The 11623-nt window shown below is 34.2% G+C and overlaps 1 protein-coding gene across 1 annotated transcript; it reads left to right on the top strand.

The window, feature by feature from the left end:
* The first annotated feature begins 4465 nt into the window (after positions 1-4465).
* Positions 4466-5876, top strand: LOC113741141 (uncharacterized). The gene is made up of 3 exons (XM_027268619.1): positions 4466-5005; positions 5092-5320; positions 5425-5876. The coding sequence occupies exons 1-3, from the start codon at positions 4466-4468 to the stop codon at positions 5874-5876; spliced, it is 1221 nt and encodes a 406-aa protein (XP_027124420.1).
* The last annotated feature ends 5747 nt before the right edge of the window (positions 5877-11623 follow it).

Below are 11623 nucleotides of genomic sequence, written 5' to 3'. Positions count from 1 at the left end.
TTATGTGTAATTTGTTTCTTCGTGATTGTGCATAACACTTGCTTGTCCTTGATGCTAATTTCATTAACTTCTCATGAAGCATATTAAGCGTCTTAGATTGTTTTCCTTGATCAAGTTGCTTCCAGCCATCTTCACATTGATGTTGCCGACAACGCGTATGTCATTTATGTCTAGCAGGTGATATTTTTTTAGTTCTTACAGTTGAAGTGCCTTAGCGTGGAACTCACCTGCCCAATTTTTTGCAGGTCATAAAGGGCATGTTTGGAGCACTTACGCCATGAATCTGATTGCAAGGCATGTGGAGAGAGGTATTCGTCTGTAGTCTGGGGCTCTGAGATGTTTTTTAAATCTGTCAAGGATTAGTTAATGCCTGGCTGTTCATTGTTCCTTTTCTCCTTGTGATTTGTCTTGGGAATTGAAGGAAATGGCTCTCAAGCATAAGTTATGATCTTTTGATAGAAGTTAACTTGGTTGGCATTGAGCAGCGTCAAACTTCTGTTTTTGAAAAGATTATTATTATTGCTTTTAATGTTTGGAGGACTTATTTATGGTGAAACCAGTAGCTCAAGTTTCCTTTTTTGGTGCTGACTGATTTAGACATAACAGGAAGCGTTTGGAAAGTATATGTGCATAACATTTGTGATAAGTAATTGTCATTACACTTCTCATATTCCTCCTTATTGCTTTGTACGTGTGAAATTCTTTTGAATGAAGAAAAATGAGTACCTATTACTTCCAAAAGTTGAGATAATTTCTTATATCATGCTCAATGCTTCCAATTTACGAGTGAGTTTAATATGTATTTTTGTATCCAATTTGTAGTCAACCACAACCAACATCTGATCTGCACAATCTTGTAGAGATTTATTGTTCAATGGTCTCCTTTTCTTTTCAGCATATGGTTTGAAGTTTGATGGTCCCATTTGAACCAGTTGGTGAAGGACACGCCCTCAGCTTAACCATACATTTCCTCCTTGTCCTAATTCGTTTGCTGAAAATGGTAGAGGAGAAATACGTGTTTTATTGTACCGTCGCAAGGTCACTTTTACTTACTGCGAATCGAGTTGCTTTTTAAGTCTGCCGGGTCAAAATCCATCCATCGCCAATTGATTAAACCGGAACCAAAACTAAACCAGCGGTATTGTGCAATTTAGTGCAAAATTTTGAGACCAATCCAATAATTTATCACAAGTATATTAGTTAGTCCTAAAAGAGTTGTTTAGTTTAGTTAGTACTAAACACTCTAAAAGTTTTTTGTCAGTAAGCACTAAAAGAGTAGTAGTGCATATAAAAAGATACACATGCGAGGAAATTCATGGCAATAAAAAGGTATTTTAACCAACTTATGAAAGTTGGCAATCCCCCGGTTGAGAAAAATAGAGAGCCTTCATGTATATAAGGAGAAGAACTGGAGTAAGAAGAAACTTCTCTAATTTTCCTATAAAAAAATTCAAAGGGAAAGCCCTGGAAAGAAACCAAAAAATTTAAGAAACAGAAGACAGAGGACTACTGCAATTGAAGGACAAGCACATGGATTTGTGCGTTTGTGACTACTTTTACATGGCCAATAAAAAATGTCTGTAAAGTTAACTTTTCCGTATGTTTCCTCTTTCAATTTTCAGGGATGTGTCGTGTCGTCAGACGAGGGCCATAAATTGCGGAAATACATGTGCTTTAAAGCATTCCAATTGCATGTAATATCTCATGAAACGACAAAGTGGAAATTGTGGTGGAAGTTCTCTAAAAACTCCTATGCAGATCAGCCATCCCCCGCAATAAATACATTTAAGAAGTGCAATTCTCTACAATAAGAATTGGCCTGCAATTCTCTACGCCAAAAAAAAGAACGAAGAGGATAGAAGACAGAGCGTCAAGACGAAGTGGCGGCCTTGTCGAGAATTGTTAACGTGGTAGCTGTGTGCGTGTGGCAACCGGAAGCTACGTGCGTGCTAGTGGAAGCGAGGTAAATAGTAGACAGATGTTTTCAGTTATAAAATTGCAATCTAAATTCAATTTCTGTGGTATTTGTATCTTTTGTATGGTAGCCGTTTATACTCTTACTTAATGCATTGTACGAGTTATTTGGAAAGTAATCGTTCATCATATTTTACCGCTTCAAAGTGATAATAAATATTTTGAGGTGTTACGAATTGAAGTAACCTGGTGAGATATGTTTTTTGAGATAGTACGGACTGGAATTAGTTTCGCCTGGATTGTTGTTTTATATACTCTCACGTAATGCATTTTTATATTTATATTAATATACATAATATTAAATATACATTTATACATATTAATTACATTTATATTAACATACACAACAAATGTGTATACACTCGTAAAAGTAGTAAAAAAATATATAAAAAATAAAAAACTTATATGTTATGAAGAATAAAATTTTACAAAAATTGAAAGATAATAAATGTGTATACTTATATATGCGTATGTATTTGTAGAGAGAGAGATAATATTATTATTATTATTATTCTGTTTAAATTGATCTGAGCTTGGATGATGTATGGTATTGGAATTACAAAAGGTTCTTAAGATGATGAGTATTTCATGAAACTTGACGTTTTCTGCCAAGAACTTCTCTAATGATTGCCACCTATCATTTTAGTACTACTAATTCAATATAATTTTAAGGGTTAATTGCAATTTTTCCCTATACTAAACTATCAATCTTAGCATTTGAGTAGACTTTGATTAATATTTGTAACACATTGCTTAAATTGATTGAATATCAGTAAATTTTGATAGTTGCTTTCGAATTAAAAATCTTCGGTATCCCTAAATTGTAGAACAAAAATTATAGTGAACAAATGTATGCTGAAATCTTATTTACCAAATAGTAAACAAAAATATAATTCAACTGACTTGAAAAATGTGTCACCAAAGGAAGGGATAAGGTACTAAATTGTTAAAATTGATTTGTTTTTGATACAAAGTAGAAATAGTAAAGCGTGGTTTGCTTTAGCAGAATTGGCCGCGAAAAGGGTTGCTGTACTACCAAAAGCGTGATGCAGCGTGTATATATGAATGATTCTAAAGCCCCATGTCTGTAGAGATAAATGAAAGAATTATAAGACGAAAGAGTGGCACTTTAGTTTAGGCCGGCATAGATTTGAGAATTTGGGCTGGATCCCTTCTTTTTCCTTCCTAATCCAAGATAGAGAGAATCGAAAAACAATAATCATTTTTTGGCACCAGCAAATATGTGGTGCTTGAGCCTGAAGGCAGCAGGAGTTATGGTGCTTCTGGATCCTCAGGTTGTCAAGGAGCTTCAATCTACAAAAAAACTGCAACTGTTTACTGGGCTTTGAGCTACACTTGGCCCAACATAATTATTTATGCCTGCATATCCATATGCTCCTTTTCTTCCATTTTTTGTTGCACCCCAAAATTACTTATATAATATATTCATTTATAATTTATACATTTATAGTAATATTGACCCTTATATAATTTATTTATACTCAAAAAAATATATTTATATTATGTATTATAGTAATAGATAATATAATACAATTATAATATATTTATAAGAGTTTTATATAAGTAAATAAATATATTTATTTATAATTATTATTATTATAAATGCATAAATGTATATTTATATAAAAATATATAAATTTTAAATCACAAATATATTAATTTATTCATTTATAATTATATATATTTATAATAGGGTAAAAAACAAAAAAGCCCCATGTGGTTAACCTAATACATAGAAAAGCCCCCCATGGTTTCAAAATATACAACACGACCCCTCATGCTTTGAACTAAATTGTAAAGGTAACGGAATCCGTTAAACTTAACGGAAATGGACAAAATGACCAAAATGCACTGATATAAATAAGCAAAAGACAGCTCAAAAAAATCATTTGTTTTAGTCTCTAAATAGAGAGAATTGAGGATTAAGGGGTAGAATAGGTATATTTGATAAAAACTTGTCATAAAAAAAAAAATTTTAGGTTCCAATAAGTCATTTCCGTTAAGTTTAACGGATTCCGTCACCTTTATAATTTAGTTCAAAGTATGAGGTGTCGTATTGTATATTTTGAAACCATAGGGGGCTTTTCTGTGTATTAGACTTATCACAGGGGGCTTTTTTGTTTTTTACCCTTTATAATAATATACAAAAATAGTAGATTACAATATATTTATATTAAAAGTCATATTGTCAAATACGTGCTATAAAAGTCATATTGCTAAGTATTCTATTTAAAAGTCATATTGCTAATTTATACTTCATAAAGCATGTGCTAGTTTTCGTAATTGGTTTGAGAGGATGATGAAGACTCTAATGGGACATGTCTGACCAATTACATAAATACATTTAAAGCCATAAAATTGTCTAGATTCCTGACATTTCCATTAACACGTGTATTAACACATTTATGGAATTGGTTATACACATACGAACACGCTTATGTAAAAATATATACAGATCTATACTCTTATCATGGCCTGGAACAACCGCCATGGTGCTAGAGGATGCAATGCGGACCGCATGAGGCAAGATGAGGAAGATGAGGCCTTAATTCTTATGAGTGCCTCGTTAATGTTAATGCATCCGTCACTTGCACACGTGGATAATAATCAACCACTTCTGCAACATGATGGTTCATTCACAGATAGGCAGTGGGTGGAACGCGTACTCTACGGCCATCATAGACGCTCAATAGACAACATGCGTATCACGGTTGATAATTTCTTGCTACTGTCCAATATCCTTGTCGAGAGACAGTACGTTCCACACAATTACCAACAACGCGTGCCCATACAGGAGGCGCTTGCTATGACTTTAATGTTGGTCAGCCACAAGCATACGCACCGTGTGTTGGGGACTATTTTTGATCGATCCATCGAGACGATTAATCGAAATATAAAAAAGGTGCTCCGAGGCCTGTGTCTATTTGCAACTGAAATAATACGACCGAGTGACCAGACTGCAGTTCATCCACGAATTGCAAACTCAACTAATTTTTATCCATGGTTCAAGGTAATGTGGAAAGAACATCTGATTTTTGGTGACTCTAACGTAAGACGATTCTAGAAAGTTGATTACATATTTTTTACACATATTAGGATGCCGTGGGAGCGATGAATGGCACCCACATCTCAGCTTGTCCTCCGACAGGCGAGCAAATGGCATATACAAATCGGCACGGGTGGCAATCACAGAATGTTATGGCAGTTTGTGACCATGACATGCGCTTCATCTATGTGTATGCTGGATGGGAGGGAAGTGCACACGATGCGCGAGTGTTGGACTCAGCATTAGCATATCCGTCCGATTTTCCACTGCCGCAACCTGGTAAGTGATGGGTCCAATATTTCAAGTCAAGCATGTGCTACGCTTTATTACCACAACTCTTATTTTTTATCGCGTTTATTAATTAGAATAACTTTGTCAATTAGGCCAGTACTACTTAGTTGATGCGGCATACAGGAATGCTCCTGGTTTCATGCCCCCGTATAAGAACGTGGGGTCCGAATCTCCGGCAAAGACCTTGTTCAATACTCGACATTCGCAACTTCGCAATGTCATTGAGCGCACATTCGGTGTGCTTAAGAAAAGATTCAAATGGTTAAAGGGTCCGGTAGATAATTTCTATATGAGCACTCAAATCAGTATAGTCATTGCTTGTTGTGCGTTGCACAACTTTTTAAGGATGCACCAACCAGAAGATGCCCATTTTCAACGGTTTGAATCAGAAGACGTGCACTTAAATGAAGAGCCAGAAATAGGCGGGCTAGTACTTCAACCGTTCGCATTAAATGTATCTCCTGCAGAGCTGGCAGAATGGAAAGCTAAACGAGACTACATAGCGACTCAAATGTACGCAGCACGGGGGCGACGCCGCCGTTAGGTGTTCATCGCATTACAAAGGATTGTAAATGTCCCTAAAATTTATTTTCCCATGTGTAGAGTGTACTTAAAATGCCCTCGATTTCCAACTTCTAAATTAATCTGTACCGTTTGTGTATTAAGTATGCAATTGGTTTAGCGTAAACATAGTACTGTGTCAAAATTTTCGAAGTCAAAGTCAAAATTTGAAAAGTCAAAGTCACCTGCTTAAATTCAATAATGAGCACCTGTCCAAATGCTAATTTACACGATTTACTTACTATCCAAACGCCTATTTCATATTTATGCGATCTTAAAAAGTAACCTAAAAAATATCCCAAATAACTTACAATCCAAACAAACCCATGGTTTCTCAACATGGTGACAATTACGATCTTCCTTGTTCTATTAATTTTAAAAATGAGAGTTATAGGGAATTTTTCAATATTTTTTACACAAAAAAATTGCGCATTGGCACAGCCAGATCATTTCTAGTACTACTACTCATAAATATAATTGGACTGGGACACAGAAGGCTGTGTTGTGTGTGCGTCTAACTCAGTTACTTTATGCCCAAGTACATGAATAAACTCGCTTGGTAAAGTTAGTAAATCTGTTGCAATTCTTAGGCCTTGTTACCTCGAATTGTAATGCCTTTTTTTGATTCAATTCACATTAATTAGCCCGGTGTACCAAACTACAATTGTAAAGTGTATAACCATCTTAAAAGGTTGAAATTTTGGAAAATGTTAAAATGGAGAGCTTGAATTGTACTCAAATCAACCCACTTAATATTCGACAGCAACGGATATTTTGTCTTCTTCTCTATTATACTATTTGTCTCATTTTTATTATATTTTTATATTTTCTTCATACATACCGTATTTTAATTCTCTTTTGTTTCCTTAAAATGCAACAAGTATTGACTAAGTAATACATAAAAAGTTTTTTGAGACTGTTGTATTTATTTTTTACTCAATTAATAGTTATTAAATTTTAAGAAAACAAAAGAGAATTAAAATATGATATTTATGAAAAAAATAGTAATATAATAAAAAAGTGAAACAGAAAGTGACACAAAGAATGAGATAGAAGATCCATTGTGGTATTCAATCCTAACGATATTTACACTAGGGCTCACAATGGGACGTAAGAAAATCTGTTTACTAAATTCAATCAAATAATTGAAATCTAGATAGCTAACTATATGATAAATTATTATTTTTCAATCTCTAGTTGATAGGTTTATGAATATGATGGTAAACTATATTATTTTTGTCACAAAATTCAAACTTTTTAGATATTATAAAATGTTTTTTTTTTCCATATTTGATATAGTCATCTATGAAATACAATCTCCATAAATTTGACTTAGTTGCCTTAAATTAATTTGTAGGACACAACATGTTTATGGTAATTTATTTGCATGTTTATGTGAGATTTTGACTTTTTTGTGTTATCAAAATACTCCAATCATAATATGTGATTAATGCTAGCTTATAGACATTTATTCTAAAATTTTTCATTCGTTACCAATGTAATTAGCAACATAAAATATAAGTTGAATAAAGCCAAACAATTCTAATTTTTTTTTTCATATGAAATTAAAAAAAATTCTTTCACAATTTTTCAAACGTAGAAAAAAAAATATATCTTAAACGTTTGTTTGCTCTAGAAAGAGGAAAAATTGTTTCAAACATAAACAAAATAGTTTATTATTTAAAAACTAACAATCAATAATTAATTTAGCGACCAAATATCCTAGGGTTTGGTGATTTAGCTAAAAAATCTCTTTTTTAAATTATTTTTTAATTTGTGTCAGCCAACCTAAAAAAAAAAAAAAAAATTATGGCCGACGTGGACTTTTGGCAGCACGCGTACCCTTTCCTTTACCCTTCTTCACAGCGGAATCTAGCACTAATTGTAAATCGCTCTGGCAGCTTACATGAGCTTCTTCTCATTGTGAATTTTCTTGGCCACCAGACTCCTTGGTTTCAATACCGTCACTAGAGAACCCAGGTCTTTTATTTCAAAATTAAAAATTATACTAAAAAAAAAAAACTCTGTCTTCTTGTTTTGTATATACATACGCTTCAATGGGTTAGGTGCTATTTTCCAGATTTTTAATTTGTGTTTTAGAAATTGACTTCTCTGCTGTTTGTTGTTTTGGGTTTGCTCTGATTATGCAATTCCAATTTTCCGCAGTCTTGTGTTTGATTAACAATTAATTTCTTTTTTCAGTTTATATTTTTTTCCTAACAATTGTCCTTGTGATATTATTATCCAACAGCTATTGATGCAGTATGATGATGGTTCTCCCTCTTATATGAAACAAGAATTCGACGGCTCTGTGCTACGAAATCAAAATACTAACAAGAATTGTCATTAAAGTTGCTTATGAAGAATTCAGATAAACAAAGTAATTATACTAGAAGAGAATATGTAGCAAAATATTTTCATGATTTGCTTTGCTCCACCTAAGTTAAGTGTTTTCCTTTACTACATCTACTAATTCATTTGGTGCTAGCAATTCTTGTAGGACAATATGGAACTTTGCAGTTAGGATAAGGTTCGAGTCAATATTGAGCCTTGTGGCACTTACATCTGTAAGGAAAATAGAAAAGAAAGAAAAAAGTTTACCAGAAAGAGAATCGGATGCTTTAATGTTTAAAAGGTGGATAAATCGTTTGTCCAGATAATTGAGTGTTCGTCCTTGGCAATCAAATGTGGGAAACGAACTGAGTAGAATGAACTTTGCTCATGGTGAATGTGTAGGGGTAAAGCTTCCTTCCGGTATTTTATGAAGTCGTGACAGAATATCACTAGACTTATGTTTTGTGTAGGCTGCCTTGAACCTACAATTTTAGTGGTTGGATGGTCTCCCCTCTACTAGTCTACTAATGTCCTTTTGTGGTCAAAACTTTGTTTTGGGCTTATGTCTGCGACAACCATCTGCTGATTCTGACACAGTAATGATCATTGCAAAGGTCAGTCTTTAGGCTCAAGCATTACACATATGATTCAAATATGAATGATGTATCTTGAATCTATCTGTGGGGCTGGAGGATAAGCAATTAAGGTTTAGTCTTAGTCCTATTGATTTTTACGAAGATTTCCCTGTCTTGATATGGTCATTTGTGGATGATGGAAGCTTGAAGTTGCTTCTCATTCCCCGCTGTCAATAGAGGCTATAGAACTTTTCTGTCACTGGAATACTTGACAACTTTTCGTACATTTGGTTTTGCATTTCATTTCTCTATTGAAAGCTTATTAAATCTTTTAAACTAAGATTCTCTTTTGAACATTCAGGTTTCTCCTTGGAGCTAGTGAGGTTTGTGCAAATCCATACACCTCTCAATTGAATATTTTAAGGGAATGGACCCTAGATATGCTGGAGAAATGCTAAGGTAATTCCTGCTAAAAGCTTGATGGTTTTTTATCACAAAGCATACTAAATCACTCACAAACTAATAAAAAGTTGTCTCTCCTTGTTATTAGAGTTTGTGTTGCACAGGTTTATTGGCTCAATGATATGCTGTCTAATTCAATTTTTCTGTAGGCATTTGGATAAGCAGAATGAGCTCCTTACTGATGCCCACAGGTCAATGCTGGATGAACTGCATAAACTCCAGGTCTACCTTTTTCATCTTGATCTCCGTTTTGTGGTTTCTTATGTTAATGCACGAGAGTTTTCAAACTTTTTGATGACTACTGTAGGAATCTTTTCTCTGTCCTTTTTCCTTCTTAGACAGGGTCTGAATTAATTAAATTAAGAAGGGTTAGCGCAATAGCTGTATTTATCAAATAAAGAAGGGAAGGCTTCTAAAATGAAGGATATCTATGTTGTATATGTGGATTTTTATGCATTTTAGTGTAACATTTGGATTGCTATTACCTCGGCCATGCCCCCTTGACTTGGATGAGCATGGGCCGGGGTGGGGGCAGGGGAGGAGGGAAAAGAGCAAAGGACGATTGTGACCATGGACCATAGTTAAATTGGTCCATGAAAGATCTCATACACGCTTCCTCCGAAATGTATGGACCATTACACCTCAAACATGAATTGGATCTATCATCTTCAAAATTATTTCTACTTATGTTATTTCACTTAAATTTTAATTTGCTAGTGGTATGTTGATTTAGCTCCCTGGTTTGAAAATAATTTGAGATGCTAAATGATGATGTTCATTGTAGGTAGAGGAAGAAATGCTGATGCGCAAGTTCTATGAGTTCATGTCAGCTCAAGGCCTCACTAGAAGGGTATATTCATTATCTTGCCTTTGCATCTCAATACTGTAGTTCTGCACTTTTTATACAGTTGTATTTTGTTAGCCTATTTGAATGGTTTTTGTCGTCGTCGTCTGATTCAAGTGTTTAGTGATTTTTGAATTGCATACGTAGTCACAGTGCTTAAATTTCTCATTAAAGAATCAAAAATTTTATGTTGATTTTTTGCATTTTCTTGGTCTTAACCCTCGTACCCTTAAATGAAATGTTGGCATATCTGAATCAAGCTAGTAGGTAACAAAAATGCCTTTACCGGGTGGATGATCCAAATTTTCATCTTATTTAGTAATCTTGGAAGGATTAGAACTAGTGTTTGTTTTCTTCCCATTATTAGTGCTAAATGAAGTGTCACCCAAACAAAGATTGTTGTGGTGGGGCAAATAAAGCCTGTAATATATGGACTCTGCTTCTCCATTGGAGAGACACTCAAGGTGAATTTGCTTGCTACCTACCTGTTTTTGTGATCTGATGGGTCTTCTCTATGTAGGGATGTCTGAGTGTGTGAAACATATTACGATTAAATTTTTTTTAAAATAGTCATTATCAAAATATAGGGATTGCCCCTGGGAAAAAAGCATTTATATACCTATTTTTTGTGAGGCTTCAAGTGGAGGATCTTTTACTGTTGTTAATCTGTAGTTGATGCACGAGGTTTAAATGCTATATATATCTTCCAACTATTTTAGTCTTGGAATTTATGCACTTTGTGCTTCTCGCTGGAGAAAATTTACGCAATTTTGTCCCCCTGGTTTTACATTTTCAATCTTTCTCATTTTTTTAATGCCAATCAATTATATAGAAAAATGTTCTCGTATTTGGGAATAATATGTTCCTACACCTTCACATTTGAGTTGGCTCCTTGACTTTCTTATGGCCAAGCATGCAAACAGTGAATGATGCAATTCATTCAAGTAGGGCAGTAAAAAATGCGAGAACATGGTGACATGCACAATCGGAGTTAGTCATTTTGCATTTGATAAGAGATCGGTCCTCCCCCCTGAACTAATAAAAGGGATGCAAAGATGATGGACTCATGCAAGTGCACGTCTTACTTAAAATGTTAAACTGTTGTAGTTTGTGTACAGAATAAAGTACGCAACTTGATTGGAAGGAAAAGGTTTGTTAACATAAGATATGAATTGATTAAGTTTGTTTGGTAACTTTTATTCATTAAACACCATTTATCGCTTAATTGTTGTTGATAAACTTCGAATACCCTATATGATTGTTAGTTTGGCTACCGCATTTAGTTTTCTTTTGCTTTCTTTTGCAGAATGAAGATGGTAATGACATGCAAAGGGATTGCAATAACGGTCATGGCAAAACACTTGTTCAAGTGATTGCTGACAAATAGAAAGTTTCATAATTAGCGAGTTGGTATGGGGCAAGCGTGCGTGTGACAGTACATGGGAATTGGGAAAGCTCTCTTAAGGTATTATACATTGATAGGAAAATTCAGATAATTTTGCCCTTTATTTTGGT

The sequence above is a fragment of the Coffea arabica genome, chromosome 4c (assembly GCF_036785885.1).
Source record: "Coffea arabica cultivar ET-39 chromosome 4c, Coffea Arabica ET-39 HiFi, whole genome shotgun sequence".
In the NCBI taxonomy this organism is placed as follows: domain Eukaryota; kingdom Viridiplantae; phylum Streptophyta; class Magnoliopsida; order Gentianales; family Rubiaceae; genus Coffea; species Coffea arabica.
Note: the sequence above shows the minus strand (reverse complement) of the source record. Positions and strands in the feature narration are given on the sequence as shown.

Bases quoted from the DNA above. Each gene is read 5' to 3' on its own strand.
- LOC113741141 (XM_027268619.1), top strand. From the start codon at position 4,466: ATGGCCTGGAACAACCGCCATGGTGCTAGAGGATGCAATGCGGACCGC. The intron at 5,006-5,091 runs GTAATGTGGAAA...TACACATATTAG, and splicing joins ATTTTTATCCATGGTTCAAG to GATGCCGTGGGAGCGATGAA. The intron at 5,321-5,424 runs GTAAGTGATGGG...TTTGTCAATTAG, and splicing joins TTTTCCACTGCCGCAACCTG to GCCAGTACTACTTAGTTGAT.